This window comes from Lagenorhynchus albirostris, chromosome 8 (assembly GCF_949774975.1).
Source record: "Lagenorhynchus albirostris chromosome 8, mLagAlb1.1, whole genome shotgun sequence".
In the NCBI taxonomy this organism is placed as follows: Eukaryota; Metazoa; Chordata; class Mammalia; order Artiodactyla; family Delphinidae; genus Lagenorhynchus; species Lagenorhynchus albirostris.
This window is the reverse complement of record NC_083102.1, coordinates 40,725,706-40,750,389: the sequence shown is the minus strand read 5'-3', so window position 1 is coordinate 40,750,389 and position 24,684 is coordinate 40,725,706. Positions and strand designations below refer to the sequence as shown.

Sequence of the window (24,684 nt, the reverse complement as noted above, 5' to 3'; positions counted from 1 at the left end):
TCTATGTTCAAATGTTTCTCTGTTTGCTCATTTTACAAGGGAGGTCTGTGTTTGCCCAGTTTTAGAACTTGGGAGAGGTTCCATCAGAGAGTATTCAGGTTCATGTCTGATTTCTTCAGTGTGAGTAAAGGGATCGAAGAAGAATGTATAATTCTTGTAGTTTAACTTCCCTGGATCAGCGTTTTCATGTTACAGGAGGTTGAAGAGAGAACTACATCCCGAGGTGGCTGTACAACAAGGGCTTCCCCACTATGCCCAGGTTTCCTTTCCACCCGGCAGGGGCACCATCCTCCTTCTCTAATGGACGAGACAGCTCTTGTTATGAGCCTGTTGTTCTTACCACAGTGCTTGAACTGAACTGAACTGAAATGGCTATGCATGCGCCTTTGATGGCAGATTGTGCTGAGAAGGGAAATTTGCACCTGTTTGGATCTGGCATCACATTTATAGAGAGCAAGGGGGAAACAAACACAGAGGCCAGCACATCCCACATGATTACTGCCCAAATTACTTACCAAAGACATCTGTGAAGCTGTGATCCATTCGGGGGGGATGTGAAAATGAGCCCCAGCTGAGTCTCCCAGCAAAATGATTCCCCTGGGCTGTGAACCTAGGTGGCACAATTTATTTGCATTATTTATGCACTCAAGTAGTTTGGAGCCTCCAGCTTGGGTAGTTAGGTGAGCACATACCCTGGTGTGTATTCTGTGCATAGAGCATCGTAACAGTGATGCGTTGCCACTTTTCGAGTGTTGGAGAGTGAGCGGCATAGCATTTAGGAGCTGAATGAGATCTCCAGGCCATCGAAACTTGCCAGCTAAGCTATGCAGATGCAGGTGTGCTTCCTAGCTCAGCATGAAACAAACTCCTGTGCAACATCTTGAGTGAATGATAGATGAATAAAAGCATCAAAACTTTATCTGAACTCAGAAATATGCCCTAAATTTTGGTTCTGAAAATTGCTTCCTTGGAAAACACACTCATTTCTGTTAATATCCACTTTAGGAATTAGTAATCTAATGGAGCAATTTTGATTTTTTTCAAAGATGTTATGGTCTTTTAACGTCCTTAATCTATATATACAAAAGCACTGGATGGACAATTATGGCTGATTAGTGGGGAGATGGAGAGATAAAATCTCTATGCAGCCCTATATGTTTGGAGGTTAAGAATCACTTAATCGGATTCTAAGGCCCATCTACACGAATCATTCATCCACGGGTGATGCATGAACTCTTCCAAATCCCTTAAGATCCTGAAAGAATCAATCAGTGCCTCTCAGCGTCAGAGAGGAGAGCCTACTTCCTCCACCTCCAAAGGCCCCAAATCAAGCTGAGGATGGCCCAGCCTCACTCCAGCGGCTCCCTATCTCGGGACCTTGTGACAGCTAGCACTTGGCCACACACACGGGGACTGAGAAGGCCCAAGACATTGAGGAGGGGTTGGGATTTGGGGAATCCAAGAGGCTTCCCACAGTGAACCCAGAGCCTCACACCAGGATTTCACTTAGATCTGAGTTTACTTATTCATTTGTCTATTTGTTAATGCATTCCTTTATCATCCAACAAGCATTTCTAAACTGCATTACTATGTGTCGGGTCCTTACATTTTCTACCTCCATCCTGTCCTTTTAATAGCTTACAGACAATTAGACTTTAAGCTGATTGAGGGCAAGGACTGTATCACGTCTGCTCATAAAAACTCAGAGCCAAGTATAGCCCTTGGTGCATAATAGGAATAGGTGTCCAGGAAATATCTGTTGAATGAATGAATGAATGAAATGCTTCTAAATGTTAGGGGAAAGCATTGTCTAAACATAAAACAGTGATGCTACCATAGGGTCTTGTTTGAGACTCTTTGGGCATCACCAGGACCATGTTTTCAGTACTATGTGGGTGGTAATAGGTTTCTCCTAAGAACACTGGTAGCCCAGGTGTATGTGGCATTGGGCATTTAGAATACAGAGCTTTTGCTCAGGTATTTTTGGGACCTCTCAATGGCTATTGCTTGGAGGTCTCCGTCAAGTCACCCAGATATGAGTCTTTAGCCCAGTCGACACAAGGACTCTGTCAGTACAAGTCTAGACGTCTGACCTTGTAGTGTATTGAGGAGGACACAGAGAAGACTGAAAATTATCACCTCCACTTATTTTCTTATTTGGAGAAGTGCTGGATTTCAGTTACCCTGTTATCTATCTTACAGCCTTTTCTAATATTATCATTAAAGTTTCCAATTCCCTAAAAAAGGAATCTATTAAACAAATTCAGTTTTGCTTTGTCTTGATTCTGCCTCATTTGTCTATAATCTTTTTCATGTCATTTTCTAATTTCTCACGAAAATAAATGTAAATTGGTCAACATTATGTTGTAGCATCAGGCACTTCCTCACTTGGATGGTCTGTTTGCTTCAATCTGACTCAGACTAGAAAAGAATATTCTATTGGAATAAGTACACTGACTTTTACAATTCATACCTTCACAGAATTTCTTCTCGTATGGAATTCCATCTTTTGGATCAACACCCTTTAAGAGAAATGATGAAATTAGCAGCTTGCTTTTAAATTTATGAGACACAAACACGAAATCCTTCCCAAATGGCTTTAAAAGCACAAAAACAAATCAGTAGATAAAATCCTTTAAAGTCTCTTGAGCCCTTAATCCAACATAGCAACATCCTAGGTAAGTGAATTGGGCTTTAAGGAACTGAGGGTAGGAATAAGGAGAGATCCAGAAACTGGACCATCTTGTTCAGAAGGATGCCGGGCAGGGCTCTGGATGCTGGTAGTATCACCCGGAGGGAGCAATGAGGGTCCATTCAGTGACTGGGACACAGGGGCAGACTGGGTTCAGCAGTCTCTGAGTTGGAGCTCTAAGTGTCCTGACACCTCTGGTGCCTAAGGGTTGATGCTTCTAGAGCAGAGATTCTCAACAGGGCTGCTTTTGAGGCACCCCTCCCCCACCCCTGCCCCACAGCCATCCAAAGGGACATTTGGCAATGCCTGGAGACATCTTTTGTTGTTACAATGGGGGTGAGGGGGAGCTACCGGCATTTAGTGGAGAGAGGCAGGGATGCAACTGATGATCATACAATTTACAATTTACAAGGCGGCCCAAACCGTAAAGAATGATTCCAAATGTTGATATGATGAGACTGAGAAACCCAGAAGTGAGGTTGAGCCTGTGAGTGGGACAGAGTTACCACAGCTGAGGGCACTTCCTAACACTTAAAGCTAAGTCTGTGCATTAGTGGAGCAGCTGGTCCTTGGAAGGTTTGAGCAGAGTCTGGATAACTTTAAAAAAGTTAAAATATATATATATAATTTTTTTTCTTTTGTTTGCCAAACTCTGGTCTGGAGAGCACTGGCATTCCACTAGATATTAATGGTATTAACAGTATTTTAGGAAGAAAGAAGCTGATGGTCAGAGATGTACTGGAAACAGTGTGTTCACTGTCTTGGTCTTGGGGACTCCCAACATGCATTAAAACATTAAAGGTGCTGAGAAATTCGGAAGTAAAGAAAACTGTCCAGGCTTATTTGACCCAGTACTTTCCAAACTTTGCTATGGCGACCCTCCTCCCTTACCTCTTTACCTCCCACTCAACACTGGAGTTCTTGGACACAGTTTGGGAAATGTTGGACTTAGTGATTGTAAAGTCCTCTCTGAGTTTATGATTTTGTGATTCTGTGAGTCATTTTTCCTCCATGGAAAGGGATAGGTGTGAAGGTCATGTGTCTTTCTCCTATTACTGATGATAAACGCTGAGTTTTGACTTCCTGGGCTCCTGGTGGATTTCCACTGGTCTAGCACAGTCTCTTATTGGCCTTCCTTATGTAGGTGGACTCCCATGTCAGAGGCAGGGATGGGGTCATGGAACCAAGACAGCAGCTTCACACACTAATAACCCCCCATGTCCTCCAACATGACAACTAAGCTTGACTTTATCGAACAAGAGCTGCCTTGGGGGTCTTGACACCTTAACACCTTAAGATCTAGGGGACATGTCTTCCCCTCCTCATGAAAAGGCAGTGTGACTGATGATAGGGTGGGTGGGTAGGGCTATACCAGGATACAATCTGTCTTGCTCTCCATATCTCAGAAGAAATGGACTGTCAGTGTCCTGGAGAGAGGAAACTATTTACAGGAACTTTCTCCTCTTCATCCAAGCAGACAAATTAGGCAACCATTCAGAGGCAATTTATCTTGAAGCTGGAGAATCTTAAACTTCAAGGCTCCTTGTTTGTACGATCCCTGCCTGTGTGAGTGCTGGGAGCAGCTGGGAGCTATAGAGTGTTTTAGGTGGAGAGGAGCCAGGCTGCACGCAGAACAATATTTCTACATAAGCACTCCTGGTAAATTGGAAACGAGATCTCAGAAGAAAGGGACCTAAATTTCCAAGACTCCAGGAATTTGTTAAGATTTCTTTTATTGTTCTAATTAATTATACTTTTATTCTTGATTTTGTATTTGGTATTCTTTTTCTTCATGAGGACTCCTCAAATCCTATAAGCTCAAGACCTCACAAAATTGGGTCTGCTGCCATTGCCGTGCTAAGATTAAGTGTTTGGCTTTTCTCTTTTCCTTTCCTTTTCTCTACCTGGAAGCTGCTAATTTATTATTCATAGAGAACTGGGGCACCAGCATTAGGTGCCTCAGGATGTGGGTAGTGGGGTAACTACAGATAACTTCCGCTCTGCCTGACTAGCCTTATGAAATAGAAAAAAATAGCTGCAATGAAATGGTGACAGCATGCGGTTTGCTCCAATAGCTCTTTGGGTTGCTGTAAAACTTTGCTAACACCACTCTCCATTTAATTTCACACTGTTCCAAACAGAATAAAGGGATTAGATGTGAATTACGTTAAGCAAGACTTATAGTGGCTGTGACAGAGACAGCCTCAACTCTCATTACATCATGGACACTCTTCACCTGTGATTGGATTCTATGCCCCTCTTCCAAACAGCAGAAAAAGAGTTGCTGTAATCTACCATCTTCTTCCTTAGGTCTGACTGAAGCAAACAGGCAATGGGCTTTTGAGGAGGGCGGAAATTTGAATTTAGGGTTAAATTTGAATTTAGTCTCTTACCCAAATGCCATTACAGTTTGAATCCTGATGTGTATCCCAGTTGTCTGGCCTACGAAGAAAACATCAACATTGGTCTTTGGCATGTATTTATCACTCTGAACGTCAGCTTCACAAATGAAGGAACGAATGAATGAGCGCTACACCAAGTGTCTTCGATAGATGACAGTTTCTTCAGGGAAAAGTGCGGCACACCATGCGTGTTGTGGCAACAGAAGCCTCACGTGGCCTCTTTGCCACTCTCTTGGCTTTGGATGTTTCCTGGGAACTGTGGACCAAATGCAGTCTTTTCACAATTGACTATATTCATGGGAGGTATTGCTGTGGAATGACGTCGGTAGGAATAATGAACACATCTGCAGTCCATTTCATTTAGACAGGTGACACCATTAAAGTTATGCCTCTAAAGTCCCAAACATCTGGTTAACGCTTCCGCACTGTAGTCACAGCTAAGATGAAGGCTGGCATACCCAGTCTGAAGTCTGAGATGTGATCAGCCTGGGACTAAAATGTGACCTGTGCTCTGCTTTCTGCCCCCGTCGCCCTCCTCCTGGTGGAAGAGGCTACTCTTTCTGGGCCCAGGGCTGCCTGTAGAACTCGTGCGGGAGGCTGGATAAACGTCCACAATAACCTGTCTGCTCACGTGTTTCTCCCACTGGACTGTGAACTCCTCGAGAGGAGGCCTATTTCTATTGGTTTACCACCCAGCATGATGCAGAGTGCTTGGCAACGCTCGATGAGCATTTTTTGGGCAAATGAATGAACAAACACTGTTTTTTCATTGCGCTTTACTTCAATTAGGACATGGAGGTCCCTTCTCTCTGTAAGCACGAATCCCCTAGGCTGAGGGAGATAATTATGCCTTCTGCCTCCCTTTCAGAAGGTAATTTTCAACATCAGTGACCAGCAGAGACCGTTACCTTCTGCCTGGGTATGCCATCTTGTTGCTGTCGTTACAGTCTCTCCCTCGCCAGTGAGAGCCCCGCAGTGTCTGAAATTGAAGAGCACACACAGGAAGGGTCAGTTCTGCTTTGACGTTATCCACAGTGAAGGCCAATCAGAGCTGTCTGAGGGGTGCTGACATCTGCCATTTTAAATCCAAATACAGTCTAGGAACACTAGAGATCACTAAGAAAATTAAGATGATATGCTGAGACCTCCTGTGTGAGGTGAAATGTAATATGGTACCAGGGCCAATCACAGGTGAAGTGTGTGTGTAGGTGAGAGTGTGTGTACGCATGTGTATGTGTGTTGTTGGGTGCGTGCTGATATGTGAGTGTATGGGGGTGCATGTGTGTGAATGTGCATGCATGTGGGCACGTGTGCATTCACATGGGTTGTTATGTGAATGCATGTTTTATACACGTGTCTGTGTACATGTGTGTTCATGTGTATGCGTCTATGTGCACTTCCACAAAGAGCAGGACCGTCCAACTCCCTGAACTTTCTCTATCAAAGGCTCCAAAACAATTGGTTTATTTGGTCCAGTGATTAATCATTTTGCTGGATAATTTAAAAGACCTCTAGCCAAACTGGTTAGTTGTGTGGATTTATTATATTTTCGACATGTCTGATTTGAAAGAATCAAGAGTCATGATAATGTCAAACAATGTTTTTATTTCTCACATTCCCAGGTAGAGTATTTGAGATCCCGCCTACTTTGGAGAGTTTGCGACATCTGTTGCTTGCTTGAATTTCTCAGAGAACATTCTGACATCCTAACTGTTCTAAATCTAACATGTGTACACAGACATAAACACACACACACACACACACACACACACACACACTTTAAGTTAAAATACGTTTAAGAATTTTGAAAATAATTCCCAACACATTTCAAGATAACTTATCCCCGTGGAGAATTCCAGCTGGGAATGGCTTTAGGAAACGAAAACAGTCTAGGACTAAGATCCACTTTGATGGTCCATGTATTAGTAAGATACCAAAAAGTCTGTAAACATCATAAAATGTGTATTATCACATTAATAATACATTCAAATGGCATTCAATCTTGTCTTATTAAAGGAAAGAAATTTATAGGAAGCGATGCAATATTTAGCAAACATCTGGTTAGTCTTAATGATACTTACTGGGAAAACACTGTATTTGTCTGAATCTGCATCTTTGAATGGTAAAGAACTTTGTATAGCCCTAAAAGAAAAGAAACACCTGGTGAGCTAAGAAAAAACAAATGGTGTTTGTGAAAACAGAGACATTTTTAGATACGGCTGTGTTGAGTTTATGTGACAGAACCCCATTCTAAAAATAAAATTAAGGACCTAAATAAAAATTTAAAAAATAAAATAAAAATAAAATGAAGAGTACCAGTCAAACTTTGCTCATCCCTGCTCTCCACTCAACAGAACTATTTTCTCTCTGACTTTTTACTTGACCTATACGGGGAGTTAAAATATAATGAACTCAAGTTTTAGAGGGCACGGGATATGGCTGTTGAGGTCCTCAGGAAAGAACCTACGTTTTTGGTCCAGTCAACGAGCTCAGTACTACACAGTTTACACATTCTGTGATGGAAATCTTTTCTTAAGATTCTCCTCTTTTAAACCACTTATTCTGAGAATCTGAAAATTTAGTTGTCACTCCCATTCAAGAGCCTGGGGAACCAAGGGCTCTGTTGTGACTGATGACCAAGCAATTCATGCCAAAACCATGGACACACCCCCGAGTGAGGATTTCCCCTGAGATCTCACTACCAGACTTTTCCCAGCTTCCAAAGGCAAATGCTGTTTTCCTCTAGGAAAATCACTTACAGAGTAGCAGGGAAGTGCCATCATATGGCAGGGTGAGGTTATTCCTGGAGCCTAGAATATAGATGGAGTCACATGACCCTTTATAGGATTTAGTAAATGGTCTTTTGAATCAAGAGCTTCTCAGCAGTTCTGAGAGTCTCAAGTCAAGTGAATTCAGCCAAAGCCAGCATGGAGCCTAACTGGTGGTATGCAGCCTGTCTTATGAGCTCTGAGATGGTGGACCCACCGCAAGTCCACATTAATAGACCTCTTGAGAGATGACATCTCCTGTAAGACTAGGTAGTTTTCTCCCATGTACATATTTGACCTCTTGGATAGCTATTTTATGTTTCTAGATGAGAAAAGGAGGGAAGACACAGAGGGAGAGGGAGATGGAGGGAGAGAAAGAGAGGACGAACAGACCCAAAGAGCTATATTTTCAGTCTGAGAAAAGGTTCTGGGTGAAAGGTCTCACTGAGGATGACAAAGCTACCCCTTTCCACCTTTGCCATCTCGGGGATGAGAGTTTGTCCTTGAAGGAAGGAACAATGAGTTGTCTCTAGAATTAGAAAGTTAGTTCATTAAATTAACCTTTACCTGCTTATTTTAAAGGCTCAGAGTGACGACATACATTCTAGACACGAGAGGGTAGATTGGTCATCATAAGTCACATAAATTGCAATTTACATAAACTCCACAATCCCTTATTCATAGCCCCCAGATCCAAACAGGTCTGAACACCAAGAGTTGTTTCTTATTTTCAACTTTGCAGCTAACACATTTGGTGGCGAAACTTGACCCAAACTGGTCTAAGGCAATTCATAAGCTGTACCTTATTTAGTGTGACTATCCATATATTTCATTGCTGATATATAAATTTGTCTGATTAGGAGGTGCTGGGAGTGTTAGGTGAGTTATGGTATATAGTATGTTACTTTCTTAAAATCTGAATTCGAAATCACATCTGGCTCTGTTTTGGATAAAGCATTGTTGACTTTCACTACTATTACTTCTGCAAAATTGGATCTAAACTTGATACCTTGTGTATCCTTACAGGTATCTGGTTGTATGCTGAAATATTCATTCATTCATTCATTCATTCCACAGCCATTTTTGAAGTCCTTGCATGTGCCAGGCATCATATTGGATATTAGGGCTGAATATAAGATGCATTTCCTATGCTAGAAGAGCTTAATGATGGGTGGCAGGAAACAAGGCATCAACAGATAACCACAGTGCTATGGAGAAAATTCTATAAGAGGGTTGTGCACCCAGAGGGAAAACATTCCTAACTCTACACAGGGAAGGAGGTGATCTTAAGGTGGAAGCTAAAGGATGAGAAAGCATTTTCAAAGCAAGTAATTGGGTGATGGGTGTGGGTGCTCTAGTAGGAAGGAAAAGTATGGGAAGCCCCCTAACATAGCTCTAGGTTCTGAAATTAGACTCCTTGGATTTGAATCCCAGGTCTGCCGTCTACTTGGTATGTAACTTTGGGCAACTTATTTAATCTGTTTGTACATCTGTTACCTCATTTGTAAATAGGGCCAGTGTCAGTACCTGCTTCCTAGGGCTGTTGCAAAGACTAATAGCATTGTTACGTGTGAAGCAAGGAAGACCTGTGCCAAGCATGTGATAAGTACTCACAAAATATTAGCTCTTTTCATTATTATGTGCAATGCTAACAGTTATTCCAAGGATGGTTTCTAGGGTTGGGCAAACAGGAATCAGGTGTCTGCTCTTATGACATTTTAGTTTCTGGAGACATCTTGAATCCAATCCATGGACTCTCTTCAGATTTTCAGGTTCCCAGCCATACAATGTTCCGTCCAGTTATGCGTGTCCACTATTTTTAGGTATTTTTACCATAAGCACCTTTGCAGCAAGCATTTTTGCTGTAAACATTTTCACTGCATAACTAATTGGTCATAAGACAATTTTGCCATGAAAGGTAAAATGACTGGTTGATAGTTTGTTTTGATACATATCATACAAAAGTCATGACAGATGATGATGATTTGCCCCAGGAGCCGGGTTCTGATTTTGAAGCACACTACAATGGAGGAGAAAGAGGTTGAGGGCCTGAAAGTTGCAGATTTGAACTCGCATTTCCCATAGAACTTTGGAATGTGTATCAACAGACATGTTACAAGATGCCAAGAACACAACAGTGTAGAGGCTTTCACAACACAATACAAAGCTTAGGTATAAACATGCATCCTAGTATCTGGAAACTGATACTTCTCCTAACGAAGGAAGAAATCTTAGCAAAAAAGAAAAAGTGTGATGCCAAATGAGGAGAAGAATCAACAGGAAAAAACAGTGTGTAAAATACTAAGAATGAAAAACCTGGAAGACAAGTGCTTATGTACAAGTCGCGAAATAAGATCAGTCATTTGCACAGTATCGCCATGAAATAGACACACACTTTAAATATATTCAGATGTTCTGTATTTAGCAATAAAGTCTCTTTAATTTTGTAATTCATTTTTCATGTTTCATGATGTCCTTCTTAATGTCTCTTTTATTTTTCATTGTTTTATCCTTTACAGCAAAATCATGGCTAATTAGTTACGTGGCAAAAATGTTTTTGGCAGCAATGCTGTCTAAGGCAGAGAACCTTACAGTGAAAATACCTACAACCCCAGTTACCACGTTGGCTGGTGCAGCTAATCACCTGCTTGCTGCTCCTGCCTTATGACTATCTGGGGTTGGGCTAGCAGCCTTGACCCAGGGAGCAATTGTGATTGCAGCTGAATGGCATTCGTTACACAATGGTGAGCTATTCAAGTTCAAAGTGCCTAAAATTATGTCATGAAACTGGGGCATTACAACAAAAGAAAAGTAGGGAGAATAAAATTTCCATGTGTATCTGCCTCATATTTGAGTCCCAGGCAGTACTCCAGGGCCAGCACGACTCTGTTTCATATGCGTGTGGATGCGTTACGTGCATCCCTGTAAGATAAAATGACAGCAGAGAAAACCATGGAAGGACACATCCTGACGTATTTACACGGCTCACCTTGTGGTGGGGACAAGGATGATGTGGGAGGAAAGAGCAGGGCAGGGGCAAGAAAGAACAAATGAAAAAAGGCAAAGAATGACGAATTAAAAGCACGGTTAGGGCTTCCCTGGTGGCGCAGTGGTTGGGAGTCCGCCTGCCGATGCAGGGGACACGGGTTCGTGCCCCCGTCCGGGAAGATCCCACATGCCGCGGAGCGGCTGGGCCCGTGAGCCATGGCCGCTGAGCCTGCGCGTCCGGAGCCTGTGCTCCGCAACGGGAGAGGCCACAACAGTGAGAGGCCCGCGTACCGCAAAAAAAACAAAAACAAACCACAGTTAAGGTAAGATAAGATAGTCTGTGTGAATTTATGTGAAATAATACATATGTGGGTTCATGCATTTGGAAATTCAATAAAAAGACTAAATTATTAAGAGGGGACCCTCCTGTCCTACCACTGCTACAATAGAAAATAGGCAGTATATAGGTACTGTGAATTCTGATCAAAAGAAAACAACCAAAAACTTGGTTGCCCCATGGTAGTAGCCTCGTATCCTAAACATTTGTTTTCCTAATAAAGTAGTGCTTTTTCTTTATTTATTCCCTTGTTTCTACAGAGTCCCTACTAAAACTAAGCACTGTGGTAGGAACCAGGGATAAAAAGTTTACCAAGAAATGGTATCCCTGCTCTCCAAGAGCTGTCGGTGGGGGTGGGAGACTGATGGGGAAGCAGCCAGAGAAGAACAGGGTGCAGGAGCAGGTACCAGTGAGCATGGAGGATGGAGCAGGCTAGGCAAGCGACCGGAGCTAGGCTGGGAGCTGGAAAGCTGCCCATGGGTGGAGACACCTCCATTGGCCTTTTTTTTTGCAATTGACAAGGAAATTTAGTTATTTCTGAGACATACATTTTAAAGTAATAACTAGAATTATAACTTATAACATTATACCAGTACATATAAGACTTTTAGAAATTTCATGTAATGTCTGAAACGTTTATATTAACATATTTCCATACAAATAACCCAAAGAAAGTTTAGTATTAGTTGTCTTTTTGTTTGTTTGTTTGTTTATACTGCAGGTTCTTATTAGTCATCAATTTTATACACATCAGTGTATACATGTCAATCCCAGTCGCCCAATTCAGCAAACCATCATCCCCACCCCACCGCGTTTTTCCCCCCTTGGAGTCCATATGTTTGTTCTCTACATCTGTGTCTCAACTTCTACCCTGCAGTTCATCTGTACCATTTTTCTAGGTTCCACACACATGCGTTAATATACGATATTAGTTTTCTCTTTCTGACTTACTTCACTCTGTATGACAGTCTCTAGATCCATCCATGTCTCAACAAATGACTCAATTTCGTTCCTTTTTATGGCTGAGTAATATTCCATTGTGTATATGTACCACATCTTCTTTATCCATTCGTCTGTCGATGGGCATGTAGGTTGCTTCCATGTCCTGGCTAGTGTAAATAGTGCTGCAAGGAACATTGGGGTGCATGTGTCTTTTTGAATTATGGTTTTCTCAGGGTATATGCCCAGTAGTGGGATTGCTGGGTCGTATTATAGTTCTATTTTTAGTTTTTTAATCAACCTCCATACTGTTCTCCATAGTGGCTGTATCAATTTACATTCCCACCAACAGTGCAAGAGGGTTCCCTTTTCTCCACACCCTCTCCAGCATTTGTTGTTTGTAGATTTTCTGATGATGCCCATTCTAACTGGTGTGAGGTGGTACCTCATTGTAGTTTTGATTTGCATTTCTCTAATGATTAGTGATGTTGAGCATCCTTTCATGTGCTTCTTGGCCATCTGTATGTCTTCTTTGGAGAAATGCCTATTTAGGTCTTCTGCCCATTTTTGGATTGGGTTGTTTGTTTCTTTAATATTGAGCTGCATGAGCTATTTATATATTTGGGAGATTAATCCTTTGTCCGTTGATTCATTTGCAAATATTTTCTCCCATTCTGAGAGCTGTCTTTTCGTCTTGTTTATGAAGGCATTAGACCAAACAGGATGGGGACAAGAGAGGCAGAGAGCCAGAAAGGCATTCTTACTGGAGGGGATTTTAGGGAAGGATTATGTAACAGAAGACACATAGGTCTTTGTCTCTACCTCCTGCTGACTGTGCTAGTGGGTCAAGCATTAAATAAACTAGAACCGACTTGCTCATCTGAAAGTGAGGCTCTGAGTCAAGGGACAGGCAATGTTGTGGCTCTGAGCCTGACCTTTATAACCAGGCTGCTGGGTTCAAACATCATATTTATCCATGACTAGTTCTGTGACCTTGGACAAACGGCTTTACATCTTTAAAAAGGGGACCAAAAAAATGTTGTCTAACAGGGTTGCATTTATAAGAGTTCCTGGTGCAGAGACAGTATCAGATAACTTTTACTTGTCATTATTATTACTGAGCCACAGGTTGTTTTAAAGAATAAACGAGGCTGCATTTAAATGTGCTTTATAACCCAGGCAGCACTGAATAATTCATGACCCGGTACGAATTATACTAGAAGCACAATGATTTTTAGAAAGAAGAAAAACATACTGCTTTTGCTTTTTCATGAAAAAATTTCCCTTTGAAATTGGGCCAGGAAAATCCCTGGCCACAGATGCTCTTGAATTCAGGTTTTCAAAGGTGGTTCAATTGAAGAGTTGTCGTTTTAGGTCCTGAGGGCCCACGTTTTGTTTGACACAGAAAATGCAATGATGCTTTCAGCAAGGAGGGGACAGGGGTCTCGATTCAACAAGAGCTAAGCATGATGAAATGGTCGGGGGCTTGGGACCTGGCTGCATCTTAGCCTCCCTCACTTTCTTTCATGTCCGATATTTCCCCTCTACTCCTCATGTCCTGATGGTCTCTGCCTCCACTTCTATTCATGAAAAGCGAGATTGATAAATGTTCCAGGATCCAAGTCCGCACTTTGCACAGTTGGCTTGCAGGAGCTTATGTGGGCAGATGAACCAGGAAAAGTTTTTAAACTCTTGGATCCCTAAGAGGCTCTGAATGTGGGTCAGATGCACAGCCGCCTCCTCTCCTGAGATACTTTCAAAGCAGACGGGGGATGTTCAATGAGTTTAGCGTCCGTGAAGCTCATGAGATGAAGGATGGAGGAACATAGGAAAAGTGCCTCTATTGTGGGTTGAAGAAATGTTGAAGTTCTAACCCCTGCTCCCTGTGAATGTGAACTTACTTGGAAAAAGGGTCTTTGCAGATGTTACTGAATTAAGATGAGGCCATAAGTATGGACCCTAATCCAATATGACTGGTTGCAAAAGGAAAACCAGACACACAGGGAAGACAGCTATATAAGAAGAGGGAAGCAGAGATTGGAATGACACAGCTGCGAGCCCAGGGTTGCCAAGGATGGACGGGCACCACCAGAAGCTAAGAGGCAAGGAAGGATTCGACCCAGAGTCCCCGAGGGAAGCTCAGAGGGAGCAGAGTCTCAGAGGGATCTGGCCAACACCTTGCTTTCAGACTTCCAGCCTCCAGAACGGGGAGAGAATACATTTATGTTGTTTCAAGCCACCTAGCTTGTGGTATTTTATTACAGCAGCCTTCGGAAACCAATACAGCCTCCCAGTCCAGATGTTCAGCCTGACTATCACCTCTGGGGAGTTCTTCCCTCTAACTCCCCACCATGAGAGCCAGGCTGGACCGGAATGCACTCAAGTGATAGGAACTGCCTATGGGAGAGTGAGAATAAAAGCAGCGGGGCCAGGGCAGACCGAGCGGTCTCTGTGAATGTCTCACAGTGAAGGAACATTATTTTGAGTCATTAAAGCGTCATCTGTACAGGGTGCATCTGCGGTCTGCCTCCTGAAATAGAATGTGAGAGCGCTAGGGAGGACACAGTCAACCAGGAACCTAGGAACATGCCACGCTGCCCCACCAGGTCTCAGGCCAAGGAGTCTGCATTTTTAAAACTTTCCAAATGGGTCTATAGCTTGAGTTTCAACATGGGGAAACTGAAGCTCAGAGACATTAAGTGGCTCAAGTCTTCAAAGTTGGCTCAAGAGGCAGCGTTGCACAAGAGTCAAGAAAGTGGATGTTTCCAAAGAACAAGTGGGGTCCAATATACCTGGGGGTATATCTTGGGTCCTCATGGCTGGGAGGAGTTACTTCTGTAAGACTCAGTTTCCTTCTCTGCGAAATGGAAATAATGATAATCCCTACTTCATGGAATTGTGAGAACTCAGTGCAGAAGTGCATTGAAAGTCCAGCATCTGGACCCCAGAACAGTGCCATACGCTGCCTGGCAGCAGCCTCTGCCACAGTCGCATGGGAAGCAGCCGAGTGGAAGGTGGACCTACGCTATTTTGCCGCTTAGTCCAACATGCCTCGCAGGACTGTTCCACCTTTTAATGTTTTGGATGGTGATTACTATGACACCCAGCATAACCTCAGACTCAGAGTGCAGCTGGAGGGAGCATGGGATTTTAAACGGAGACAGGAGGGCTTGGGAACTTTGGACCGTGTCTCTGTATTAGGAATCCTGTTCATACATAGCAGAGCTAGATTTTCTAGGTAATAGGTTGGGCTCTGTGAAAAAATGGTCCTTTTCCAGCCTTGTGAGTGCCTTGTTCTAAAGATGCTCAAAGAGTCCCTGGCCAACCTTGTCTGTACCTTACACAGCAAGGAGGAGCTGTCCTGTCCCCAGGGGCGGTGCGAGCATGCCCTGAGCCACTCACAAGTCTCACTGGCAGGCAGGCTGCATTCCAGTCCGGGGCAGTAAGTCAGGCTGGAGGTTCAAAGATGCTGATATTCAGTATATTTCCAAAATGATTTGTTCTGAGCTAATTTGTCTTCTAGTTTCTGTACAAGTCGTGAGCAAGAAACACTTTCCCTTTCAGAAAGATGCCTTTTAACTTGAAGATCATTTTAGTCATTAGAAAACAGGGACAACCAAAGATGCTATCCCCTGCCAGTGCTTAGGAAGGGGAACTTGTATACGTACAATTTAATCTTCTGACAGATCTTGGCCAAAAATGGGAGTGAACAAATATCAGAACCACTTCTGGAATATGTCTGGAGAGAAAAACAAAAACAAAAAGAGTTGTTTAGTTCAAGGGATGACTTTCCAACTTCTCAAGGCCCTTCCTCTCCTCTTGGCTCCACAGTTTGGATTTCTGGACTCTTCTTTCTCCAGAATCTGGGTCATTTTAGTTAACTAAATTTACCTCTTGTTCCTGTTTCCACGCTCCATATTCATTCCACCTGTGTGCCTTTGTTCATGCCGGCTCGTTAGACTGAAGGCTTCCCCTTCTCCCCCAGCCAGCTAGTCCCACCTTCATCTCTTTTCTACCTCTTCCCAAAAGGGTCTGGCCCACCTTGGTCCATTCTACTCAGACAACGTTCCTCTCCTCACTGCCCTCAGTGGCTTTAAAAAAGGATTTGAAAATAAAGACTGTTTTCAAATAAAATAATTCCTTCCTGTTATGAGATAAAATAAAGACTAACGGGAGAGACATTGGCTTAGGAAGAAGGAAGAAGGAAGGTTCCTTCCCTGGGGGAGGCGGGGTAGAGGAAGGAGGGGTGTATAGATGAAGCCCCTCAAAGCTTCCCGAACAAAGGGATTTCAAACAGCAGTTTCCATAAGACTCTAGCTTGTGGGATAAATTAAAAGCCCTGGCTTTTTACCAAGTAATGATTTTAGAAAGATTGCAGTTCCCTTGATGCTTTTCTCAGACAAAAGAAAAAATCAACAGGGTAGAAAATGTAAGGAACCAGCATTTATCAACAAAGGGAGAGATAGTGCGCTTTTCAAAAGTTCGCTTCACACCACTTTGTTTCTGTGAAAGACCTAGGTTACTACCTCCTCACGAACTGAAAGAAATCCAAAGAAGTTTTTTGCTCTCACAAAAAAAAAAATGCCAAAAGCAAAAATAGGGCTCCCTGGGTGGCGCTGTGGTTGAGGGTCTGCCTGCCGATGCAGGGGACACGGGTTCGTGCCCCGGTCCGGGAGGATCCCACATGCCGCGGAGCGGCTGGGCCCGTGAGCCATGGCCGCTGAGCCTGCGCGTCCGGAGCCCGTGCTCCGCAACGGGAGAGGCCACAGCAGTGAGAGGCCCGTGTACTGCAAAAAAAAAAAAAACAAAGCAAAAATAACGTTCATCGTTTGTTTTTCAGGAGCCAGTGGAGAGGCAGCGAGCACCCTGAACAGTGAGAGGGGCACTGCCCAGCTCCTTCCCCAGAAACCACACTGAGCATCTCAGCATCAGGCCACCATAGCTTTGAACTGTGTCTGTGAGCCTCTGTGCTTGATCTCAGTTTATTTTGTGCATCTGTTAGCAAGATGTGTCCTAAGGTAATTGCTTCTTTGCCTTAGGAAAGACTTCATAGGAATGCTTTACTTTTGGATAGCGGGGAAACCTGTAGTGATTCCCTCTAGCCCAAAAAGTTCTTCAGATGGCTGTGAGTGGTATTAACAGCATTGGTAATATTTTGACACTAGCAAAGGTGAACAGCTAACCTTTTCTGGTTATAAATGAGGTTTTTAAGGATCTTCAGGATGCCTGCCCAACTTTCTAGGATGAGGAAAAACACTGATTAGCATGCAAGATTTGGAGACAGAAAAGACTGTCCTTGTTGTCATGCAGCTTACTGTCTAGTGGAGCGTCGGGGTGAATAGCCCAGCTCTTGGCATGCTCTGTGATGTCCGTGGTGGTCCAGGCATTAATATGGCTTTCTGGGAACTGGAGGAGGAGGCAGGCAAGGACCCAGAAATCAGATAGGAGGCAGGTGGGAAGGAAGAGACAGATGCTCTATGCTTTTCAACTCCGAGTACAGCTTGCAGACTTGTTACAAATGTAATTCATGGGCTCGCCCCAATCTAGTAAATCAGAAAGTCTGGGGTAGGTCCCAGGAATCTGTGTTTTCACAGCCTCCCTGTCATTCTGATGCTCACTAAGGTTTGAGAACCACTGCTCTAGGTTCTAGCCGATGAAAGTGTGATCACAAACCAGGAGCATTGAGGCCATCTGGGAACTTTCAGGACTAAAGTCTCTGGCCCCAGATTCAGTTGACCTGCTGAATCAGAATCTGCATTTTAACAAGGTCCCAGGTGGCTGGAGTACACACCAAAGCTGGAAAAGCACGGCCGCTGGTAGAGGGAGCTCCCTTGCAGGGCTGTGGGCACATGAGCTGGGCTGGAGTCCTGGGGGACTGCCAAACATTTCAGCCTGGCTGGAGTATAAGGAACTGGGAGAACACGGTGAACCATGGAAGGAAGGAGACATTAGGACAAGCCTAGGACACTGCACTGCGTGCTATCTTGAGGACAGTGGGGAATCCTGGAAGGTCTTAAGCAGAGGGATCACATTTGTATTTTGGAAAGGTATCTCTGCAGGTGACATGAAGGCCTCGAGGAAGCAATATGGGACAGAGAGACCTGTTGGCAGATAAGGATCCGAGATGGGATCCCAGGGTTTCTAACCTCAGCACTACTGCCATTGGGTCCTGAATAATTCTTTGTTGTGGGCTGTCCTGTGCATTGTAGGATGTTTAGCAGAATATCTGGCATCTAGCCACTATATGCCAGAAGCCCCCAAATGTATCCAGATGTTGCCAACGTTTCCAGGAGAGGAGGAAGGAGGACAACATTGCCCCTGGTTGGGAACCACAGATGTGAGGTGGGAGGGGGAGGATGGTGGTGCAAAGGAGGGGTGTTTAGAGACCTGGTAACTGATTGAGATGAGCAGTGTAGATACACTGTAAAATAAACACCAGCGTGCAATTATACCCAACATTGGTGCCAATTTGGAAAGAGACACATTCTAAGACCCAGAGTCAGACTGCATTTGAATGTGTGAGCTACTTCTTTTAATATTTACTTTAGTCTGAAGGCCTTGGTCTAATGAACGTAATGGCAATGTAGATTTTAACACTGATGATAACCAATACATTAAAAAATTTATACAACAGCCTGATAATTACTATACAAGGGATACAATGGAATAAAATGTTATAATTGCACAGCTGTTCACTGTCAAAATTCAGCCTGAAGGCTGCAGCTGTCTTTGACATTCACTGTGCAGAAATTAGATCTAGGATGTGGGCAATAGATGATGCAATTTGTCCAGGGACCCCCAGAATTCCCTCTGTTTGATCAGGCAGGCTTTTCATCACACAGTACGGGAAGGACTAACCTCTTCTTATAAACTTGCAAAGGGAACTTAGATGGACACAGAGCAACAGCGCAGAGGTCCTCACTTGCACGTTTGACAGCCCCTTCCTTTCAATTCAAACCTTACTAGATAGAGGCAGAATGTGGGCTGTTATTAACTCAGCAATGGATTTAAAACATCACATCTGACTGCATGTAATCCCATCTAAAATGAAAGTCTCAAATCCGGGCTGTCCCAGGGCACAGGAGTCAGGCAGCATCTTTATTTTGCCACCTATTTAACCAGCTTCTGCTTGCATCTGGAGCTTTCCCACCCCAGGATGTTAAATGAATACAGAACAACAAACAGGGGTTGAATAAATGGAATGAGGTGAATGGGGTAAATAGAGGGTCAAAGCGGGAGCATAACATCTCTTCTGTACACAGCAACTTAAGATTGAATTTCTGTGTGATGAAGTGCTTTTAAACCATTGCTGTGTATTATTTTACTTGAATTTAACTTGGATTATTTTACTTGGGGCAAGTTTGAACAGCAGCAATTTTTAAAGGCTTTCCAGATGGTTCTGTTGAGTAGGTAGGTTGGAAATCAGGGCCATCACGTACAGCAGTACAGGTTGTGCACTACAAGATTCTAATATTCACATAGCCTGTGATGTGAATGGTGCTTCCTGAAATTCAGTACTGAGGAGGTCTGGTTGAGAGCTATTGGAATAGTGGAAGGGGTAGAAACTTGGAAGAAGCTAAATCCGGATGTAAATGATGGGTTTCTCACTTATTAGCTATGTGGAGTGAGGGAATTACTTAACCTCTCACCCTTAGTCCTCTCATCTGTAAAATGGGGTTGATAACAGAAATATGCTATCTACTTTGTAGGAGTTTTTGTGATAATTAAATAAATTGATGCCATGACTCAGGTGTTCTAAACCCTCAGATGCTAAGTGTTCTGCCAAATCCACGAAGACCCCCCGAGGAGCCTCTCGGGACCTCCTTGAGAGGCAGATCTTCTCTGGAACATTCCATTCCCTTCAGTAACACTAAACTCTTCCCCAGTCTGGATTCTCCATCTGACAGGCTGTGCTGAAATGACACGCAACCTATTCTGTTTCTCTCCACATTCTGGCTAGGTCGGCAGTTACATCAACCTTCACAATGGAGTTAATTGCAGCCAATATCTTCTGAGCAGTTTTTCAAGATGCTTATTTGCATTTCCTGATTATTTTTTCCCTGATAGCTTTAATCTAGAGAGTAAATAAGTTGGAGGAGGTTTTTGAGGAGTTTTTTTTTTTAATTGGTGAATTGTTCAGTTGATTTTTTTTTTTTTTTTGGCTTCTTGCAAGTCATGATTGGAATCCTGCCCCATGAATTATGCTCGCAATTCTGGTGACAGAAATGAAAAATTATAAAATCCTAATTAGTCTTTGAGTTAATGCCAAGGCAGTTTGTACTAGTGAAGTAAACGATGTCCTGAGAATAAGTTTTTAGATGCATGTTGAGAAGAATAAGAGAAAAACGGTATTATTCTCCAGTCTGTTTAGAGTTCTGAAGGTGGTGGTCAAGGGTTTCATGGGATGTTTCAGTTTCTTATTCAATAACTTAAGCAGATTAGCTGAACCAGCTATGGTTGGCCTTTAATTACTCACTGAATTAAATAATAATTGGAGATGCAGGCATTGTGATTGACTAATCAATTGTGCAGAAATGCCCGCATACTGTCATGCAACATGTATCAGCCTTGTACATCAAAACCCATGTGCCCGCCACAAGTAGGGTTGCCAAATAAAATATTGTACTGGACATACTTACACTAAATAATTATTCATTATTTATTTGAAATTCAAATTTAATTGGGCATCCTCTGTTCTTATTTGCTAAGTCTGACAAACCAAGCCATGAGGAATTTTCCTCCCCTTTATTTCCATGTTGCCAAATCAATACTACTTTGAATGTATTGAATCAGGGCCAGTAGGGAGAAGCCAAGGACGAAGGCCATGCCCTCTCATCTCTGATGAATGCTTCCTTCCTGCCAGGACTGCCAGCATTAGGGAGACACTGTTCTTTAAAGGTTTACCTTTCTGCTTCCTCTTCAACTGGGGCTGATTGGCCACCAGGGCCCAAGTCAAATACTTGACTTAATGATAACTGATTTGAACTAGGCATTCTGTTGAATAAAACTATGATTGCAAAGAGGAAAAATTAGAGGAAAAGAAGAATAATGGTGATGACTTTAGCTGGCATATATAGAGTGCTTGATAAGTCCCAGGCATGATACCAGACACCCCCCACACATCAACTCTCTTAGTCCTGACATCCATGCTTTGAGAAAGGAACACTGTTATTGTCCCTACCTCGCTGATAGGGAAACTGAGGCTCAGCCTAGCTCACATATATAGAAAGTGGAGAAGCAGGAGCATACAGCCTCCTCCAATACGGTCTACCGGAGGGCAGCAGTTCTCAACAGTGAGTACCAGAGGATATTTGGCAATGCCAGGAGACATTTTTGGCTGTCACGACTATTGTGGGGGTGGGTGCTGGCACCTAATGGGTAGAGGACAGGGATGCTGCTAACATCCTACAAGGCCCAGGACAGTGCCCACAACCAGAGTTGAGAAACGCTGCTCTAGAGAGAAGAGAGGAGAAAAAAGAGGTAGGGGCTCATATTCCTATTCCAACCCAATTCATCTGTGGCGTGTTGTGTTGTGGGTTTGCGTCCGGGGTAGCCCCTGGCCTTTGGAGGTGAACGTGCCAAGGAAAATGCTGGCATTCTCCCCGTTGGCTGCTTACCAGAGTTGGGGATTTCTTGACAATCTGTCTTGCCTTCTCTAGTGTCAATTTCCACGTCTCCTATAAAAATTAAGTTAGACAATATTACAACTTGTGTCTCATCCTTCCTTTCTCCGTGTTTTCCAAAGTTAGGTTTTTTTAAGTTCGTAACCTAGTAATAAAGGAATTATTCCATAAATTTCTGATAAAATAATTCACAAGAAAGCAATTTCATGTTAATAACTCTCTTTATTAAGGGATTTGCACCGTGCCAGATGCCACGCTAAGCACTTCACAAATATTATCTTATTTAATCTTCACAGCAACTCTGAGATATATGACCTTTTTACAGATGAGGAAATTAAGATGCAGAAAAGCTAAGAAACTGTCTGAAGATCTCAGAGCCAGTGTCCGACAGAGATGCCATCTGAACCTCTGTCTTCCTGCCTGCTATGCTAAACTCAGTAACTTGCTTTTGGATCTGAAAGCCTCAGGGCAAGAGGCGGTCGACAGACAATCTGAGTGCCTTGTGCTGCAGGACAGAAGCACGGATGACAGCTGCCGTTCGAGCTGACTCCACCTCTTGTTCACCTCTTCTTCTCCTGCTTTGACATCCCCATTTCTAGAGCATCCAAGGGCATCTTCTGAGTTTATGTTGCAAGTATAAAGGGTTAGCTAATTATTACCAATAACTTTTGTTGTGGAGCTCCATATCTGTGTATTTTTGGGAGGGTTGGGAGAAAAGTAACCTGGGGCAGGGGGTGGGGGAGGGGAAGTATTCGCTCCCAGCACTGCTTCCCAGAGCTTTGGTCCCCCCTCCTCAAATGTCCTGACCCCGCCATACTCCTCAGGCTGTCTCCTGTGTGGCCCTAATAGAACTTGGGTGATGGTTTACATGCCTGTGTTCAAACTCCAGCTCTGCTGCTGCTGACTGTGAATCCTTAAGCAAGTTATATTCTGAGCCCCTCAGTATCCCCAGAGTTCCTTGACATATACGAAAGCCCTATTTTCATTATCTGCAATGTGGGAATTATAGCTACTGACCTCATAGGGTGCTGTGAGGATTACAGGACATCATGTCAGGCCTCTGGTCCAGGGCCTACCCTGATAGCCCCTGCTCAGTCATTGATAGTTTGATTGGAAAACTGTCTTTCAGCCCCAGCTATCCCCTCACCCAAATCAGTAGGGAAGCTGAGGTTCAGGGAGAGTGCCATAGTTCTCAGTCCAGGTAACTGGGAACGTTGTCCCTTCACCTAAGCAGACAATACAGGTACTGGGATAGGACTTGGAGCTGGCTGGTCAGCAGGAGGGGCCTCTTGGGAGATGCTGGCCTTTGTCCAGGAGTTGAGTCCCTACATGACCATTTTGCGTGTTCTTCACCCTGGGAGATGCCTTCCTCCACCATGGAGCCCCGTGTGTTCTGAAGACCTCAGCCACGTTGTGTGTACGTGAGTGGAGGTGTGACTGCTCAGTGGGAGCCTGGGTTAGAGTGAATTTTCCAGGAGGTTCTTTAGGAAGGAGGGGGGCAGAGCCAGCTGCATGGACTGGCTCTGAACCCCTCTCCCTAGTGTCTGCCCCAAATCATATTCCACCTGCTCAAGTTCAAAGGATGGCAAACCACAGCTCTTGTGTCACAGGCAGCAGGCCCGCTGACAGCTAAGAGCACACGTTAGCAACTTGAGAAAAGAAGTTGCTCTCCAGGTAGGTCTTGTGGCCAGGATGCACTTGTACAGTGTATGCTTCTTAAACCACTGAAGCACTACTGTTCCAGTTGGTGAGCAGTTGTGTCCCTGAGTGTCCCCCATCACTGCCTTGGCCATCCAGCCTCTCCTTAGGACTCCCCAGACCTCCCTGTGATCAGTCAACGTAGGGGCCAATGTCACGGTACAGTCTGGTGGGCATCTTCAGACCTTGATCCAACATGGCACCCAGTGTCCATTCTGATTGGCTGACAGCAGGGCCAAGACAGTTCATCACAATCCTCATTTTTAAGACATCGATGTCTTTAACAGAAAGACTGCTTAGGAAATGGCCCCATTCAAACACTGACCTTACTGACTGCAATTTTGTCCTTTTCTGGGATTTTGATAAATCCTGGAAAATTTCCTATTGTATCAAGTAAGTATTTCTGGTAGGGTCATTATAAGACACTAGATCTAGCTGCAAATTTCTATTATGGTGTCCTTTTTGGCTGCCCTTGTTAGCTTAAAGTTCATTGTCCACAATATTGAAGGTGGAGTCCCTCTGCCTTAATTATGGGTCCCCTGCTTCTCTGCTTTGGAAATACCCCTTTGCATTTTAAGGTCCATCTCAAGCATCTACAGGGCCTAGCACAGTTCCTGCTACACAGTAGGTGCTCAATACATACAGAAATAAAAGTAAAAGAAAACATTTATGATATTGTGCTAAGCAAGAAAAAAACAGGCTATCAGATTTTACACATACAAAAAAAAATTCTGCAAAGAAATATGCCATAATAACTATTGTTGATAACTTTTCCTTTTGGTTCTTTTCTGTGTTTTCTAAATATTCAATAATGAACACAAATTCAGCAATACATGCTTTTTTTAAAAAAAGAACTCAATACATGTTGCCCTGTTTCTTACTGAAGAAGAAAATGATTTGTTCCCAGCACAGGGATGTGGTGAGGACCCTGGAGATCTGGGGGTGAACAGACACGCCTGCCCTCCCATAGCTTCTGGGCTGGCAAGGAGACACCAGGAACTAGTACAGTAAATACAGTAAATAGAAATGAGATGAAGCAGAGAGAGGGCATTGGCAATGTCTTTTTAGGAGAGGCCACTTGGATCCCCTCGAGATAACTGATTTGATTTTAATCCAGCTCAGTTCTCAGGGGAGATCAATGTTTAGTGAGGGATAAAGACAACCAAAAAAAAAAAGAAGAAGAAGAAGTGACAAGGGCTTCACCAAATGCCTTCTGATCCCTTTAGTGCTGGGCACA

The 24,684-nt window shown here is 43.5% G+C and overlaps 1 protein-coding gene across 2 annotated transcripts in view; it reads right to left on the bottom strand.

Moving 5' to 3' along the window:
• Window positions 1–24,684, bottom strand: part of AOAH (acyloxyacyl hydrolase) — a 173,168-nt gene that overhangs the window by 97,922 nt on the left and 50,562 nt on the right. For both annotated transcript variants that reach the window (XM_060156020.1, XM_060156023.1), the window contains 7 exons: window positions 21,744–21,803; window positions 15,795–15,865; window positions 7,176–7,236; window positions 6,003–6,073; window positions 5,086–5,134; window positions 2,474–2,522; window positions 516–610 (listed from right to left, as the gene is read on the bottom strand). In XM_060156020.1, coding sequence (XP_060012003.1) covers window positions 516–610; window positions 2,474–2,522; window positions 5,086–5,134; window positions 6,003–6,073; window positions 7,176–7,236; window positions 15,795–15,865; window positions 21,744–21,803 — 456 coding nt within the window. The remainder of the gene's footprint in view (window positions 1–515; window positions 611–2,473; window positions 2,523–5,085; window positions 5,135–6,002; window positions 6,074–7,175; window positions 7,237–15,794; window positions 15,866–21,743; window positions 21,804–24,684) is intronic.